This window comes from Aphis gossypii, chromosome 2 (genome assembly GCF_020184175.1).
Source record: "Aphis gossypii isolate Hap1 chromosome 2, ASM2018417v2, whole genome shotgun sequence".
Taxonomy (NCBI): Eukaryota; Metazoa; Arthropoda; class Insecta; order Hemiptera; family Aphididae; genus Aphis; species Aphis gossypii.
In genome coordinates this window covers 5,451,000-5,470,148 of record NC_065531.1, presented here as the reverse complement: position 1 = coordinate 5,470,148, position 19,149 = coordinate 5,451,000, and the positions used below count along the sequence as shown (strand labels likewise).

General features: G+C 24.6%; 2 protein-coding genes across 3 annotated transcripts; one reads left to right on the top strand and one right to left on the bottom strand.

Annotated features, from left to right (window-relative positions):
• Positions 1-1,515: 1,515 nt before the first annotated feature.
• On the top strand, positions 1,516-18,206 carry LOC114129774 (oxysterol-binding protein 1). 2 transcript variants are annotated; one of them, XM_027994605.2, is made up of 14 exons: positions 1,516-1,682; positions 1,762-2,024; positions 9,418-9,623; positions 9,840-10,081; positions 10,695-10,854; positions 13,110-13,258; positions 13,317-13,448; positions 13,528-13,728; positions 13,792-14,037; positions 14,097-14,244; positions 14,330-14,499; positions 14,562-14,728; positions 14,825-15,054; positions 15,651-18,206. In XM_027994605.2, exons 2-14 carry the CDS (start codon positions 1,870-1,872, stop codon positions 15,818-15,820), a joined length of 2,376 nt encoding a protein of 791 aa, XP_027850406.1. In that variant the 5' UTR covers positions 1,516-1,682; positions 1,762-1,869; the 3' UTR covers positions 15,821-18,206. The 2 variants fall into 2 exon arrangements, with proteins under 2 accessions (XP_027850406.1, XP_050058050.1); XM_050202093.1 differs by having other exon boundaries at positions 1,519-2,024.
• On the bottom strand, positions 4,455-7,793 carry LOC114129775 (alpha-N-acetylgalactosaminidase-like). The gene is made up of 9 exons (XM_027994606.2): positions 7,432-7,793; positions 7,186-7,360; positions 6,580-6,754; positions 6,411-6,505; positions 6,009-6,170; positions 5,725-5,922; positions 5,409-5,573; positions 4,975-5,050; positions 4,455-4,885 (listed from the first exon to the last, which is right to left on the bottom strand). Exons 1-9 carry the CDS (start codon positions 7,599-7,601, stop codon positions 4,821-4,823), a joined length of 1,281 nt encoding a protein of 426 aa, XP_027850407.1. The 5' UTR covers positions 7,602-7,793; the 3' UTR covers positions 4,455-4,820.
• Positions 18,207-19,149: the final 943 nt, after the last annotated feature.

The following is a 19,149-nucleotide window of genomic DNA, read 5'->3' as shown; positions in this document are numbered from 1 at the left end:
TACTTAAGAGTTAGGTATGAAATATGACATACCTACCTATAGGTTCAGAAAATATTAATAATTTGGTAAAAAGGTCTTATATCTTTTATAGCCTTATAGGTAGATACAAATGAGTAAAGGGTCTAATAATTAATAGTTAATACAAATAATGTAATGATTCTTTTGGAATGTGTGTGATAGAGGGGGTTATAGGATGGAGTGGCATTGACTTTTACAGTTTTACTTTAGTGTAGTCGGTTTTAATACCTAAGTATATTTTGGGTTGTCGGTGCTTCAAAAACTATCTATGTAGATCGGATGTGTCGTGTTAATGTGTTATTGATGATGCTTACCTATTTTATTGTTACCACTAACTGGATTCATCCGCATTAAACACCAAACTTTCAATAAATGCATTCGTGAAGGGGGTAGCAGAGACGTCGATGTTTCTGACATTGATCCATGAAGTCTCCATACAATCCTCTGAACATTCTTGGACGATGTGCAGTACCAGAACTTCATCGGCAGCTGACTTATGCTGCAGCCTGCAGGTCCGGTCTTCAGAGCTTCTATCGGACGATAGGAAACACACTGTTCTGCAAGGAAAAGGACGAAAATAATGAAAAGATACGGGAGCCGAGGGCAGGGTATCATATTATATGCACATCGGAACCAATTTACCAACGTTGGTAGGTGGCAACGTATTAGCTACAATATTCTAGGATGGAGGACAATGGAAATCGGGTTGTCATAAGCCAATTTAGGAATTACCTCGTTGTAACTTGTAATGAGATCTGTAGACCAAAAGTCACCATTGCAATGGTTTTAAAACAATTTGTAATTTTTTTCGTCCACCCCATTCATTGAACTCAAGTATAGACAGTATAGTCCCCTATAAAAAAACAAATTCATTATCACCCTATTCATTATTGAGTGGTCATAAACTGTTATTAAACATTGTGATTCAATAAAAGTGATGGCAAGCGTGCATGAATGTGGGTGTAGTGACGTTAACATAGATCCCTCATTGTTGTAGATTCAAAATGTGGGAAAAATGTTAAAGATGTACGTAGGTAAGTTCCAAGCGTTGATTCCGCTCGTCGGTTTAGTGTAAGAAAAATATTGAACACAATTAATGAAGTATAGTGTATACCGTACACGTAATCTAGCCCTCGGGTATAAATTGCAGCTGGTTAGTGGTTACGTAAAAATCGTAAAAATTTGTAATAATAATAATATTGTTGTTATTACAGTAATTTCGATCACGCATTTTTGTTGTTATATTTATTTTTTTGGCGTAAAAAGAATAAGGACAATAATGAAAATAGAAGATATATATTCAATATTATAATAGTTATTGTATAGGTAGTTTCATCGTCATTTGTTAAAACCAATAAAGTACATAGCAACCACAAATTAAAGGTATATAATATTATAATTATTTATAATATCTTAGCGACGGATAAAATAAAGATAAGACCGTTGGCCGCACTGATGCGAGTGATTGCCGGGCCTATATGACTATATAGCAGCTGTTCAGTGTTCGACACTTCGGCGATTCCGAGTGTCGTCGTCGTCGTAGTCGTAGTTCTGTCAGCTGTTCGTTCGTTATCGTCAACCGATGTGACGGTAGACGGAGCAAAGGGACAAGGGTTAACAATTATCTCATAGTGAAAACTGAAAATATTGTTTATTATTAATAGGTACTTAATACTAATTACTAATATCCAAAAGTAAATATCTGTGCGTCGTTGCTGCAGTTCTCGTTCTTACTCGTTTCAGTTGTGCGTATGTAGTTTATTGGCAGAGAGAAGAGAAATGTCGGACAACTACGGTCTCTACCACCGTTGCTGTCATCATTATTATTGGTAGTGGTTTAGTCTCGTCGCGATGGCCGCATCAGACGGAAAAAGCTCTACGCCGCCGCCTCCGCTGTCGATGGTCGACGAGGACATGAAAGGATGGCTGTTCAAATGGACAAATTACATCAAAGGATATCAGAAGCGGTGGTTCGTCCTGTCAAACGGTGTACTATCCTATTACAGGTAAATGTCATGACTGTGTTACGATTGCTGCCGTTAACTAATTGGTATGGTATTTCACCGTGATCAGATAAACACCATTCATAGTGATTATATGCCTAGACTGATATGTGCTTTTAAGTGTTGGCTTTTATATTACTAGCTAGATATCTGTCTTATGTCTTTGGAGCTGTTCGGTATTTTGACCTGTTATTATTTCATTTTGGCTTGTAACTTTATCGCAAAAGTCACCATTGGTTTGATTTGTTTCGATTACCTAGTTCACAGTTGATTGTGTTCAGTTACATTCAAACTGCGATGTTTGTTCTTATGTGGATATGCACATAACTATTATTTATACTACCTAGTAGGTATAGATTATAATTTTGATTACCTCTTTGAGAGTTTACAGTTTCAATAATCTCAAAAATTAGTCTTAATTTAAATTATTTAAGTAGTTTTTTGTTAAGTTTAAGGTTCTTGAAAAAGAAAATAAGGTACAATAATTACCTAATATGTATCAACATATTAATTATTGAAGTAGGTAGGTATATCTACATTGATTTAGACCTTAGCATATAATATGCACATTCTACATTAATACAATAAGTAGAGATACCTTATAATATATCAGTTAAAAATAAATAACTTCAAATATTTTAATAATTTAAACCATTTTTATGTTAATATTTTAATAAATTTAATGTTCCTATTATAATTAATAAATCGCATTATATTTGTGTATATTATACTAACTAATTGTATTCAACATTATGGTTAGCTATATTACAATTTTTGTATGAATTAATTTTTAAAAACTAGAGTTGTTGTTATAAAACAGATAAACATTAGTCTTGACCTAGTTATTACATTTTTTGTTGTGTATGTATTAACAAAAAAATCTCTGGACTTTTTATTAACTAGTTTAAAATAAAATTGGTTGGTGACATTTTACACATAAGCAAATATTTTAATACAATTATTGAACACAAATATACCTATAATAAACAATTGTCTTATATATTAAAAAAATTATGGGTGTCACATTCTTATATAAATATGTTATAAATTATCATTTCACAATTGAAAAGTTTCTAGTTTTTTTTTTTTTTATAGCTTCTAGTATAAACTGAGTTATTTTGTTTTATTACAAAGTATATTACAATATCATAGGATGTCTAATATTATTTTCATATCTAATATGTTGAATATTTTACATAATATATTCTAAGTGTAATATTATACAACTGATATATCATATCCCAGTTAAACATTTGTACCAATTGACAAAATAATTACCTATATTTTATTATATAAAAGTTCATGTTTATGATATGTTGTATATTATTTACATACCTACTTATTAAGTACAAATTAGTACTAATAAAACTTCCATTTTATCAAACATTGTTTAGTAAACACTATAAAAGTTAACATTTTTATGGTTAATTACCTATTCAAGAATATTTTTTTTTTAACATTTGTCAATTTTTTTTGGGTGGTTGGAGATTTACAAAAATTGGGTTGGTACCTTATTTATATTTTTTTTGTTAGGTATGTAAAAACAATTATTCAATTTCAATACATTGTTATGAATGAATAATTATTAAATGTTGAAATACAATATGAATTGTATGATTTTAAAATAATACATTTCTGCAGTGTTGTAGTTTAAATATACATTAGTGCCAAATTTTCACTTAAGTTGTTATCTAATCCCTATAAATATTTAAGTACAAAAATGTGTTATCATTTTATATCAAACAACCATATAAAACATAAAACAAAGAAACAAATGTATTGAGAAAAATATTGTATGCTTTCAAAAATGTAATTAATATCTTACAATTTAAAGAAACTTGCAATAATGAATTAAACATTTATATCAAAATAATCTCATATTTAAATAATTATATTATTTTTTTACGGGAAGAAACTTTTGAATTATAGAACAACCTCGGGAACAACTATAGATTCTAGTACAAATAGAATATTAAAAACTAGAGATGTTGTTCTGTTTTATTATTGGTTTCAAATATAACTTGCTATTAAGTAAATTATTATAATGGATACTTTATCTTTGAATTTATCTTTAAACGATTCAGTGATATATCTCTGTATATGAAAAAGAAATGGTGTATCAACCCTTATTTTTAAGGATATTGTATAACTTATTATTCTATTAACAATACACTGTTGAACTAATTTTTGTCAAAAACTATTTCTAATATTATTTAATAACTATTACATTATATTATATTAACTTAAAAGTGAATAACAATGTTCAGTAAAATTTTGTAGATAGCTTAGTGATATAAATACTATTAAATGGATTAAAATAACCAAATAGGTCATTTGGTTGGAAAACCAAACAAGGTAGTTGTGCTATGCTATAATCCTATGTCGGTATGATAATTTGTAGACATAATTTTAAAATAGATTAACCTACTAACTAAAGGCTAAAATTAAAAACCATAAAAATATATGGAAACAGTAATAATTGAGAAAATCATATAATAATTCATGTTATCCAAAAATATATTATCGCTAAGGGTCTAATTAAAATGTTGGCTATTTTATAGTAAAATGTTAAGTTCAAAATATATTATTTATAATTTAAAAAGAAAAAAATTATTATTTTGTTGCTTAAAAATATTTATTCATCATTATTTCAAATTTGTAGATTTTTTAATTACTTACTATATAGTAGGTAGGTAATATTTTATCAATATCATTTATTATATTTCTACCAATTTAACTTATATCTATGATGTACACTGTTCCAGTACAGGTATTCATACACCTGTTATGAAGAAGTCATCAAATGTATCGACCATGTATGTACTCATATTTTGAAATAATATTAGCTCTTAATAGGACTACACCTGAAAAATTAATAAGTTATTAAAAATTATAGAAACAATAATTTATATTTAATTTAAATGTTTAAAATAATTATGTAATGTTTGTTTACCTGACGGGTTTACTATAACTTTAAGCAGTGAATCTGGTTTTAAAATTTCTTTTGTTGTAGTACCGTCAAATAAATTCTTGTGGTTGGTACATAAAACAATGAAGAAAAATATATATATTAATATAGATTTGTAATTAACTTTGAGATTATAATTTTATTAAATTATTTGTTCACATATAAATTCTTATAATTAATTTCAAATGTTTCTTTTGTTTCTGTGAACATTATTTTGTGATTGAAAATAGGGACTTAACATTTTTAGTTAACACTATCAAATAAGAAACATTTTTGATTTTGAACCTTTAGTAGTATGCATCTAATAATAAAAATAATAAAATAACAAATTTTTTTTAAAAAAGTAATGAAGGGTCTTTTATAAATCATTACTGCATATTATGTACCTATGCATTGTTGCATTCAAAAAATTATTATACCTTTATTTTGTATCCAATTGGGTTATTTAATCCTAAATTATTTAATGTAATGTTGTATGGAAATGGTGTTCCTATTGTTCGGCGATTAACAAAAGCAATTGCATACGAATAGTATTTTTCCTCTTTTGGTTCAATTGGTTTTGACCATATCTCAATTCCTTGGTCCTGAAAAAACATTAAATAATATGATATGTAGTTTTCTTTTTATAAAATTATTTCAAGTGTTATTTTTTTTTATTTTTTATTTATTGATTCTTATATTTTATGTAGGTATTTCAAAATTTATAAATAATAAATATGTATAATTTTATGCAACCTTATAAACCCTTTTGCCTTGTATACCAAGTTTATCTTGATTTATACCAATTACGTCAGTATTTTGTAATATTTTCTTGAAGTTTGGTTGTACAGTTGATAATTTGTTTGACATAAATAAAGGCGCAGCTAAAATAGCCCATAGAGCCATTTGTGTTTGGCTCTGCTCATGACTCAATGCAAAATTCCCAATCAATAACTTAAAAAATAAATCATTTTTTATTAATATTTTGTATTGATTTAAAATTTGAGATAAACTATTTTATAACTATTTTAAAATCTTACCATGTCTGGGTCATTCCAATGTCCTGGACCTGCATATTGAGCCCAAATATCTTGTTTCACCGCAAAATTATCAAGAACATCGATTAAAGAATCATATGATTCTTGTATATCTCCATAGTTTCTCCATAAATTACAAGATTGTGATACAAGTGTATAGTTGACCTTTTTTTAACAGTATTTAAGTAATTAATTTAATATTAAGTGCCAAGCTACATTATCTGTTTTATCTGGTATCAGTTTATATTGTGCTATGATCTGGAAAAATTGTTTACCATCTATATACATATAAATGTGTTTTATTCTTAATTAGTTTTAACTTATCTGTTTTTATACATTTACTGGTCCACCTAGTCAAAATGTTTGTAGCTTGGCATTTTATCTTAAAATTATTTTTCTACTTACCTGCATTCCTTTACCTTCTTGATAAAATGGCCAACAACAAGAGTAAATCATTGGTCTTCCAGTTTCATTTAAATATTTTCCAAATTGCGGAAAATCTATTAAATTTATTGTATAATTTGAATTTGTTTTTATGTAAATAATTAAATTACTATAGAAAGTATGAAATTACTTGTGTCCATTTTTCGTTCATCTGTATAGCATCCATCTAATTTCACATAATCAACTCCCCATTCTGCAAATGTCTGAGCATCAATTTTTTCATAACCTTTAATACCAGCATATCCTTCACAAGATTTTGTTCCAACACTTTCATAAATTCCAAATTTTAACCCTTTTGAATGGACCTAAAAATATCAACATTTTAGCGTAAAAGTAATAAATTGTTTTATGTGGAAGAAATATTTATTTATTTTTGTGTTCATTTACATAATTTTAATTTTAAATTAAATGTTCATATGTAATCATTTATAGTAGGTTATGATTCAAATATATTAAATTTTTTTTTTATGTTGTGTGATTAGTTTCTTAATAATTGAATTATTACTTAAAATAGTTACTTAATAAATAATAATTAATTGTATCAAAAATATTTTGGTTTTATTATAATTTATAAATATACATAATATATATTAAAGTATTATAAGTTTGGCATTTTATTTAATTAATTATAAATAAACTAAAAACTATTTGGTTACTAAAAATGCATTATTTAATAATAATTATGAAATTCCGCTATTAAAGTTTTTCTTATGATAAGACTTGTTTATTTACTTACATAATCAGCTAAAGCTTTAATTCCATGTGGAAATCGTTTTTCATCAGCTTGTAATTTTCCATCTGCTGTTCGATTGTGTGTCATCCAACAATCATCAATTACAACATATTTGTATCCGACTTTATCATAGCCTTCACTTACTAATAAATCAGCAGTAGTCATAAACAATTTTTCACTATTTAAGAAATTATTTTCATGATAACCATATACATTATATTTAATTTTAATTATATATTTTAATTTTACCTTACACATTCGTCTGGAAATGTTTCACAATCAATAGTACATCTGAATCGTTGCCAAGCAAGCCAACCCATTGGTGGTGTTAAAGCTAATCCATTATTAAGTGCTGATGATATTTTGCAGGCTACTAGTATACATAACCATACTCTAATTTTAATTTTATAACCCAACATTTTTGATTAAATAATTACTATAAATATTAAATTTGTCTAATAGATAACTATACTTATAATAATACAAATAATTTAAAATTATTAACAATTAATTATCAAATAAGTTAAATATTTTTGATCAAAAATTTGTTATTTTAAACTATTATTGTGTATGCCAAGAACGCAAGAATCTCACTTTTATCTAACAGTGTTTTTAATCTGAATATCAGGTAACCTTATGAATACACAGATAATGAATGAATCATATTGTGTAATTGCTGGTTGTTATATAGTATATTAGTCCGTATATTAGTTATGAACGTTCAAACAAAATTAATGAATAACCTCTTCATTAACAGTTAACAACATTATTTTCTTCACCTACTTTACACATTTCTAGTCAGATAATTTTAAATATATCATCAACAATATTAATTATATAGGTGTAAAACCTAATGACTTATTTATAGTTGTTATTCTGTATATAAATTTTAAAGTAAAACACAAATTAGAAAAATAAATAGTTAAATAAACAATAAACAATATATGAAAATTGCACTCCTTGAAAATTAACTTTGTCTACATTTACTTGCTTATATTTTCTTATTTAACTAGCTAATATTTATATGAATTGTAAATGTAACTTAGTTGAAGGGGGATATCTTATTCATTCAGAAAATATATATTAAACTTGTATTCATTTAGTTTGTATAATATTATGTATAGCTTAAATATATTATTATGTATTAAAATAAAATCAACAATATAATTGAACTCCGTAAAAACTTTACTTCAATAGCTTAAGTTATCATATTATTTTGTTTGGTATACTCTAAAATCAGCTTCTGTTGTGTTTATATTTTGCTTTAAATAATTTTTACTGTGTTATTTTGTAAATATTTTGAACATTTATCATATTATAAGTTTCTTGTGTTTAAATACAATGTTGAAAGTTTCAACATTTTAAGTTTATATTGATGTTCCGAATCATATTATATAACATTATAACTTACTATTTTAAATACATTGGTTTCTATTTTATACGACCTTCAAAGTTCATTTCCTTATAGTCAAAATATATTTTTTGTTTTCTTTATATATACATTGAAATTCTTAATAAATTAACATAATGAGTTTTTAACTTAATTTTATGTGTAAGATGTATAAATAGAAGTTTAATTTTAATATTTTTTAAGTGGACAGAGTTAAATAACATATGCATAATATATTGCTTTAATTGTTTAAAATGTTAGCATAGTTGCTCACAATTAATTTTCTTTGGTACCTACCTATATTGATTATGGCAAATTTTTAGTTATACATTTTAATTTAAAGTTAAATTTTTTAAATTAGGTACTCTTAAGTTCAATGAATACAATTAAGTTGATCCAAGCTTATTTTCACTATGTATTTAAAAGTATAATTAGGTAAAACGTTATACAGACATTATTGAAAAAAACAAAAAATATAATTTTTATATAATCACAAAATTATTTATTATTTCTAAAAGAGATCAATATAAAGTTATTTAAATATTTTATAGGTATCTATAAGAAATTATGTATTTATTTTTTATTTTTGGCAGAAATCTTGAAATTATTGCTATGTTATGTGTTTTAAAATAATATTGAATAATATTAATTGAATATTAATGTTATATAAATTATTTGTGTGAGTTCATTGTTCATAAATATGTGTGCTCTTCTAAGTGCTGTATAGATAGATAGTAATGTATGTTAGTATTTAATTTATGTTATCTTAGAATGAGAAACTGATGTTACTTACATAACTATATAGGTGTATAATCTTTTTTTAATAATAATTATTTCTTTTTCAGAACTCAAGCTGAAATATCACAGTTATGTCGTGGTACCATTAGTTTGAATGGGGCTACAATACACACTGAAGATTCATGCACAATTGTTATATCAAATGGCGGCACTCAAACTTTTCACCTCCGTGCTACTAGTGAAGTAGAACGGCAAAGATGGGTAACTGAATTAGAGTTGGCCAAGGCTCGAGAAATTGGACATACAAATACTGGTAAATGTAGTAAAGATATTAAAACATATCTTATTTTTTTTTACATTTTCTTTATCTTTTTTTCTTATACAATTTTATGGCTTGACTATATAATAGTTAAACTATTAACATAATTAACTTAATAATCTTGCATGTTTTTACAATTTTTTTACTGTGGTATGATAATCTTCAAATTATTTATAATGTATTTAATATTTATTAAATTACTGTTTTTAGATAGAGGCAAGGAAAAAGAATTGAGTGCAAACTTAGAAGTTTCATCTGTAGTGTCATCATTAAATACTAAATTATCTGAACTGCGATCTCAAAGTGAGATTATATCTAAACATAGCAAAGCTCTTCAACGGTGCTTAACTGAACTAGAAACCATAGACATACCTCCTGATGTCTCCACAAAAATAAAAGCATGGATGGAACGTGCAAATTTGATACGTATAGCGTCAGTTGGTATGGTAACCGTGAGTATATAAATACAATTATTAGTTTGTAGTTGTACCTACACAATTATTATATTAAGTAAAAATATAAGGAAACATCATTTGTATGTAGTATTGGTTTTATAGAAGAAGACATTTTATCATACCAAGTTTGAAATTTACATTTGTTTAATAATTTTGAATAAAGTTAATTTAGATTTCATGTTACCAACTCCATTTGAGATAAATTCTTGAAATTAAAACAAAAATCAAAATTGGTTTTTTCAAAACTCGGTGTTGTATAAATATTTAAAATCTCTCCCTTTAAACTGGTTTCCTAATTATATAAAAAAAGAATTGTTTGGAATTTCTAACTTTTCATTCCCTCTTTAAAGTATTTACTAGATCAAATTTGTTTCAAGACTGCGTTTAAAGTTGAATATTGAAGCAAATTTTGTGGAATGATATGGTATAAATATAATATTATAAAAACTAAAAGAAATTATTCAATTTTTATATAAAAGTTTTTGATACATTATAGTGTACTACCATAAACTATTATATATTCATAGTTATTATAGTTTACTTGGTAATATTTAAAATTATTGTTAACCAAAGTTCATTAATTATTGTAAAAATATACTATGTATTTTAGAATTGTTCGGAGTATTTAGATTTGGCTCAAAGTCAGGGTAATAAATGGCAAAAGATGTTGTATAATGAACGGCGACAGCGTATACAGTTAGTAGAAATGGTGGATCAAATTGCTAGGGAACAAACTGTATTGGAGCATGTAGCTAATAACGACAAACAAGGTAATTAAATATTAATAATATATACCAGTATAAACAAAGACATTTTATAGTATATTTATATATTATTATACAGATAGATTCATTTTAGTATTGTGTTTGATTATGGTAAAATAAAAATAAAAATAAATTATCATTTGAACCATTAATTTGATTATGTGAATTAATATTATCTTAATTGTATAAATCAATAAACATTATTAACTTGCATGAGTTAATTGAAGATCCAATGAATGTTAAATGAATTTACTATTTATTTATCACTAATATTTTATAGGGTTTCCTTTTATACATTTGTATATTTTTTCATACAAGTATAGATTAAGTTTAAATGATACAGATTATAATGATCACATATTAATAGATTATTTTAAAATTTATAGAATAGCCGCTGAATAAAATTATTTAAAAATAAAAAAATAAATAAAATTTTATCCATTTGATTTTGTTATTTCATGGCTTTTTAATTTTTTTTCTTCAAAAGTTATACAATTAGAAGAAATGAAAGATCTAAGTTCGAATAATTTATTCTCGATTTTAAACATTCTTTTTATGTCAAAAATTATAATCAACTATTAATATAATATTATCTGTTTAAAATTTTTTAGTTGACATTATCAGACTTAAAATATATTTAAATTTAAAATATTAATATAAACTTTTATTTAAAAATTTAAAATAATTAATAGATAATTTATGACATAGTATAATTAGTTATTATATCAATTCAATTAAATTTTTTTACTGTGCTCTCGTCAGACCGATTTTTGAGTACAGTTCAATGGTTTACAATCCACATTGTGATAATTTGTATTGTTCAACTTGAAGATGTCCAAAAGAAGAAATACCTCAGTTATGCCAGTTATACTTCGTAGTCAAGAAACCTTCCTCATGATTTCTCCTGTCCTAACTATACTCAACCTATCCATTTTAGCTAACAGTTAATACTTACATAAGTTATCCTTCTTCAGAAAACTCATTTTTTAAAATATTGATACTTCCTCTCTTTTTCCTCTTGTAAATTTTAAAGTATCCTTATGGCCTTATGTCTTATTTTCAGTAAAATTTCTTTTCATATTTCTCTCTGTTCTACTAATCGTATGACTAATGAGCCAATTAATCATTTAATGAAGCTGGCAAATGAGAGCCTTTTTTTTCTTAATATTATATGAATCCATTAGTGTTATTTACTTATTATATGTTTATCTATACTTGTTATTTACTAATTGTTATATTGTTTGATATTACATTATATTATATTATTTACCCTATTTACTTGGGCGCAAGCCAATTTTGTATAAAACAAAAATATGTTATAACATTATTATAACTTTTTTTTTACAAAGTTAGGTATTAAAAATTATTCTCAAATTAAATTCTAAATTAAATTGTCATCTTCTAGGATAAAATATTAAAGGTTTAAGAGAGAAATACTTAATAGTTATTTATTGTGGTGTAATAAAAATTAATCAAAAAAATAGCTGGAATTTTGGAAATCGTAAATCATAAATATAATGCTTTATCAATATGATTTTATAATTTATAATAATTGTGTTATTACTGAAACAATAAAAAAAATTTTAAACAAAATGACTTATTTTTATACATGTGTTTTGTTGTATTTTCTTTGGTGTAACAAAAAGACATACATTTTCTTAAATTCATTAATTAGTCTTGCCTTGAATATTTTTTATCAATTAAATCTTATGATAAACCTATTACAGTATTTTATTTGTTTATAATAACGATTCAAAGGTTATATTTACATACTATGTGTTATTGTTTCTACATTATAATTAGAGAAACCTTATTAATAAATATCAAAAATATAATATTATTAACTGTAAATATCATAATATGTTTGTTTTCATTTTAAAGATTTGTATTATTAAAGTATATTATATACAATTTTTATATTAATACGTATGTTAGCTTTATTTTTACTTTGTATATATTTTTAAAACTTATCAATATACTTGATTTTTAATTTTTGTTAAAATATTTTTAATTTGTATGATTTTTACTTAGATAATATACACAATAATGTGTATTATCTAAGGATTTTTATAATAATAATTATATTGATTAGGTTAGTGTTAATCATATATTTCTTTTAATCGTTGCATTCGAATAAACAATAGTATACAATATACATAAATGCGTTATTATATTATTCACAATGTAATATTATTATTTATTATTGTAATTATTTTCTTACTTAATATATGTATCTAAATATTATGTTTGTATATTTTTAGGTGATTCTACCGATGAAGATGATGCTTCAGACAGTTGTGAATTTTTTGATGCTCAAGGTGGTGATTCCTTTGATGTAACCACAAATAATTATCTAGTTAATTGTCAGTCTCAAAATATTATCCAACATAAATCTCTTTCAAGCTCACAGGTATTTTATAGAATTTATTTTGATTGCTTTTAACTAACTAAACTAAAAATTATTTAAGGTTCTTGAAAAATTAGTTAATGAAGAATTAGATTGTAGTGGTGGATCTAGTAGTGATATTGATGATCCTGCTGAATCATCAGCTATATTAACAGCTGCGATTTGTTCATCAACTGGTTTAAATACTGATCGTGTATGTATATATGTATTATATTATCAATATTGCATAGCAAATCTAAAATTATTTTGTTTTAATTATTATTTATTTTTAGGATGAAAATAATAAATCTGCTAGGATGTTTCCTCAACTCTCTGAACATGCAAAAAAAATTCTAGAGGATGTTATTAAACATCCTTTAAAACAAAAAGACCAACGAAGATGTAGAGTCACTGACAAGCCAAATCACCCATTACATATTTGGAGTATTTTGAAAAATTGTATTGGAAAAGATTTGTCTAAAATACCAATGCCGGTATTGTTAAATTAATTTTCTTGATTAAATTTTTAGTTTAATTTAATGTAATTTTTGTTTTAGGTCAATTTTTCTGAACCACTATCAATGTTACAAAGAATTACTGAGGATTTTGAATATTCAAATATTTTAGATACAGCAGCTCAATGTAAAGATTCATTTGAGCAGATGGCCTATGTTGCTGCATTTACAATTTCATCATATTCAACAACTGTAAACCGGACAAGTAAACCTTTTAATCCATTGTTGGGTGAAACATATGAATGTGATAGAATGTCAGACCTTGGTTGGAAAGCATTTAATGAACAAGTAAAAATAGTATTATTAATTAATCGTAAGTAACTGTTTAATTAAAAATTGTAATCAAGGTTTCACATCATCCTCCAATTTCGGCCCAGTATTGTTCGGGTAAAGAATGGTCTTGTTGGCAAGAATTTTCAATGTCCTCAAAATTTCGCGGTAAATACTTACAAGCAATTCCCAATGGTATTGCTCATCTTGAATTCTCAGCATCTGGTTAGTTGTGAATCTTCAATTTATTGAAAATTAAATGCAAACTATTTATAGATTTTAATTTTTAACAATTGTTCTTTATTTGCAGGGAATCATTATACTTGGACTAAAGTCACAACTACTGTTCATAATATAATTGTTGGTAAATTGTGGGTTGATCAAACAGGTGATATGACAATAACAAATCATAAAGATGGTTCTAAATGCCGTTTAAGTTATATACCCTACAGTTATTTCACTAGGGATCAGCAAAGAAAAGTGTGTTAAAAATGCTGTAAATCTGTATGTATTTTGTAATTTATAAACATTTTTGAGTTTAGGTAAAGGGATATGTTATGGATAAAGATAATGAAATTAAATGGGTTATAAATGGTACCTGGGACAATAAAGTTGAAATAGCGCCTGTTACCAAATTTGAAGGCCCTATTGAAAGTCCTACATGTCAAACAGGAAGTTATATAACTGCCTGGCAAAGACAAGCACCTCCGTGAGTTTTGTAGAAAGCAAAAATACATGTAATACATAATAATGATAAATAGTATAATCATGTATTTTTGTTTTATTATTATTGACATATATGAAGATCTGACAATGAAAAATACTACTATTTCACCGTGTTGGCAAGCCAATTGAATGAAATTGAAGAAGGTATAGCACCAACAGATTCAAGGTTACGACCAGATCAACGTTTAATGGAGTTTGGTCTTTGGGATGAAGCTAATATTGAGAAACTTAGGTTAGAGGAAATGCAGAGAGTCCGAAATCGCAAAGCAAACAACAGGATAGCAGATTCTAATCAAATCAACGAAAATGGTACAATATTTAATACTATAATAAACATTATTTGAAAATACTTTATAACCATTAGATGTTTGATTAAATCAGTAGTAAATAATATTCTAAGAGGACACTACACACTCATAATTTATTTATGAAAATGATTTTATGCAAGACAAACTTATGTAGGTAACATTTACAGTAGCCTTATTAAATTTCTGCCATAAATTATTGATTAATTATTTTATTTTTATTTATTACAAGTTAGAGTATTGATATAAAAATATAAAAACACTATGACACAGATAAAGTTATTTTCCATGCAATGTGGAAATTCGGTAAATCTACTGTAAATAATATTATAATAATATACTTATAACTAGTTATAAGTTTACAAGTTTACAAGTTTGTACCGTATTAAAGCGGTTTTTTATACAATCTTATTTTTACGTAATAATTATTGTTGGCACTGATAACCACTTAAAAATTACTTTTAAGTAGTATTTTTAATATATTTAAGATAAAACATTTTAACTCTTCTCAAAATTTAATTAAAATTGTCTATAGTAAACTCTTTACATATTGGGTATGTGTCATTCTCATTAAATGATTTTTATAATTTTATTTTATAGAAGAAGAAGATGATGATACAATCCAAGAAAATGATAACAGTGCTATCAAACCAGCATGGTTTAAACGAGATGTGTGCAAATGGACAAAAAAGCCTTGTTTTACTTATACACATGAATATTGGGAGTGCAAACAAAAAGGAGACTGGAGCAGATGTCCATCTTTATTTTAAATACATGTGATAATTTGTTTTATTAAGCTTAAGCAACATTATTTATGGCCATAATATGTTGAAATCTTAGATTAAATTTGAACAGAAAGAAGTATCCCAAAATTTAAGTATACTACAAAATACTCCAAAATTCACGGTAGGCCTTTTCATGTTAATATTATCTTCGTAACTACTTTATGACTAGTAATTTTTGAGTATTTTTCCACAATTTGATTTCTGAATCTATTGCACTGTGCAAATCTTGTAGACAAAATTAGCCTAAAGACAATATTTTAATTAATTTGTAAATTTACAAATTATTGTTTATGTACTTTATTTTTACATACACATTTCATCTTTAATATGCTTTGTTACCTAAATTATTTACACCATTGTTGTCCTTGTATTATTTATTTATTATCAATTTACTTCCAATTATTTATATTTGTTTTATTCAATCATTGTACAATTTAATGATAATTTTGAAATTATTTCTTTGAAAGATATTATGGTATAATATTTAAATTATTAACATGACAAAGTCTATATAAAAATATTAAAATGTTTGAATAATAATATATTTGTTCATTGAAAATATTATGTTTAATGTGTTTTATAAAAATATTAATTGAATACTTCTTGTATATTAATAATTGGTGTTAGATGTATTTTTAAAACAAGCTTCAACTCAATTAAAAAAAAAAAATTATTGATTCAAATTATTTTGAAAGGTGATAACAAATAATAATAATTATTTTTTTGTAACTCAATCAGTTTTTAATAATTATTATATCTATTAATGTTTCTATACATTTATTTTGGAGTTGTTGTTTACACTAACATAAATAAAAAAAGGTTCTAAGAAGTTAAATAGATATTGTTTAAAATTGTTTTTATAAAAAGATTTTTTTGATATACCTATGACAATAAATTGTCTTATTACTCACCTACAAGAGCGTTATGTATGTGAATCACTGTTTAGCTTTAAATTATCTAATTAATATAAATTATGAGTGGCAAAATAATCAACCATAGGTTGTAGGTATTCTGTTTATAGGCATAAAAAAATAAGAATGACCGGGAAAAAAAAAATGTATATTATTTGGCTAGTATTTTTAATTTATAGCATTCCATTGATATAATTGTATTTTTTTTTAAATCTATTCAAAATGTTATTTTGTTAAATAATTCTCATATGTATATTATTTAATTTTATCTTGTTAGACATACAAGAAAACATAGTTGCTTTTGCAATGGCTCCAGTTTTCTTTTTCATATTTTTAATTCATCTATATTCTCGTTATAAAAATAAATTATTCAGATATTATTTGTTATACTAGTATTGGTACATGTAAAACATAGGTCCATAATATACATATATTTATTTTTTGTTTTTGTTTTGTTTTGTTAAAATATTTACACAACTTGTACGACTAACTAGAATTTATGACTGTTTATATTTAATTTTAAAATTTAAATTTGACATGTAACTGTTTACTCTATCTATTCTAATTTTTAATAGTCGTTTAATATATTTGAAATATGTAAACATGTTACAATGTTATTATTGATAACTCATTATTAAGTATTATTATTTTATATAGATTTATTAATAATTTATTTGTGAAACAACTGTATCTTATAAATATGGTTAATTTTTAATTTTTCTTATTATTGTCTTTAAACTTTTTTTACACATTCAACACTATAAATTTATATACAATTTAAATATTTTAAATTATAAATTTTAAAATAAAGTCAAAACAAATTCTAAAGGAAATTATTAGGTACAATATAAATATATTCTAGTGAGCCGTACAACTTGATATATAATTTATTTTGTATTAAATTAGTCATTCTATGTTACCATATAATAATGTTCTTGTAACACTGTGTTTGAAGATATAATAGTCAACAGTTTTATTTTATTTTAATTAAACTTAAGGGCTGTGAAAAAAAAATCAAGAATAAATGCTATAAGCATAGGTTATCAGTATTATACAAAAATTGTCAATGTATTATTTAATATATATTATATTTTGATGTTTATGTATCTGAATAATTGTCAACACAAAAATGTAAATTTAATTATTATACATGTATAATTTTACTGTATGGATCAACAGAAATATACATAATATATTTATACATATTTTTAGTTCAAAAGAGATTAGTATCTAAGCAAAAAACGGGTGTGGGTAAACCATTTCGTTTATAATACAGTTTTGTTTTAAAGTTATTAATATTAATTTAAGGTTATAATACGTACTTATAGTTTTGTTTTGTTTTATGTATTTGTGTTTAAAATTTATTATATAACTATCAAATAAGTACCAATAGTATAATATAATATGATAAATTATATTATAAATTTATGAGAAATAAAATCTATGATAACAAAGAAAAATTATGTTATTAATTATTGTTGAGATGTTTTTAGTAATATTACCATTATTTAACAACACACGACAAATTGTGAAAAAATAATGTTACACAGATAAGTAGAGAACAAATTAAATATTTTTTCCACCATTCGACCTACGTAGAATGTATGTCTTTTATTTTATTTGTTATAAAAATAATGTCTTTTGCTTTTAAGTAGGAATGATTTATTTTCAGAACAGGTAGGTACATAACACAGTGTCTATCAGTCATCGCGATAGTTTGTTATATGTTCTTAGGTTAATCAGACCTTGTTAGAGCTCAAATCAGATTCTTATAATATTCACAATATTATATTCTTTTTATATAATTCTTAAAATGATTAATTATTATTGATTATCCTTTTGTAATCAATTTGGTTTTTGTACTATTCAATTAGTATTCATGTATATCTACTTGTATAATCTTTCATGCTTTTTATAATTGTCAAATTGGCTCTTCCAGCAGCAAAGTTCACTTAACATAGTGCCATTATCATTTGATTCTTAATGTTTTGGCTAGGGTTTCTATTCATAGCACAATAGTTTCTTCTTTGTCCTATCTTTACATTGAAGTTGCCCAAACTAGTATAATGTTTTCCTTTACAGACACATAAAGGTCTTTTTCTATTTTGCAAAATAGACCTTTTTCATACATTGACACATGGGTATATTAGTATGTTTGCACAAAAATTATTAATTGGAATTAATTTAATAACCAATAGATAATAAAATAACAAATTTGTCATATTAAACGTTTAAAATAGTTTTTAAAAGCATCTAAAACTTATAATTTTTCATACTAATATATAGGTACATGGTACTTTTAATATTAATAATATCACTATCATCATGGCATTTAGCAAAATTCTTTATAATATCGTCAAAATTTAACAATTTTGCTTCAAACTTTTCTTTAGTAATTATGCT

What these genes read in the sequence shown, in the direction of transcription:
- LOC114129774 (XM_027994605.2), top strand. Translation starts at nt 1,870, where the DNA reads ATGGCCGCATCAGACGGAAAAAGCTCTACGCCGCCGCCTCCGCTGTCG. An exon ending in AGCTAATAACGACAAACAAG is followed by an intron (nt 10,855 to 13,109) that starts GTAATTAAATAT and finishes GTATATTTTTAG; the next exon opens with GTGATTCTACCGATGAAGAT. An exon ending in AATCTCTTTCAAGCTCACAG is followed by an intron (nt 13,259 to 13,316) that starts GTATTTTATAGA and finishes AAATTATTTAAG; the next exon opens with GTTCTTGAAAAATTAGTTAA.
- LOC114129775 (XM_027994606.2), bottom strand. Translation starts at nt 7,601, where the DNA reads ATGTTGGGTTATAAAATTAAAATTAGAGTATGGTTATGTATACTAGTA. An exon ending in AAGAAGGTAAAGGAATGCAG is followed by an intron (nt 6,171 to 6,410) that starts GTAAGTAGAAAA and finishes TGTTAAAAAAAG; the next exon opens with GTCAACTATACACTTGTATC. An exon ending in AGTTATAGTAAACCCGTCAG is followed by an intron (nt 4,886 to 4,974) that starts GTAAACAAACAT and finishes TTAATTTTTCAG; the next exon opens with GTGTAGTCCTATTAAGAGCT.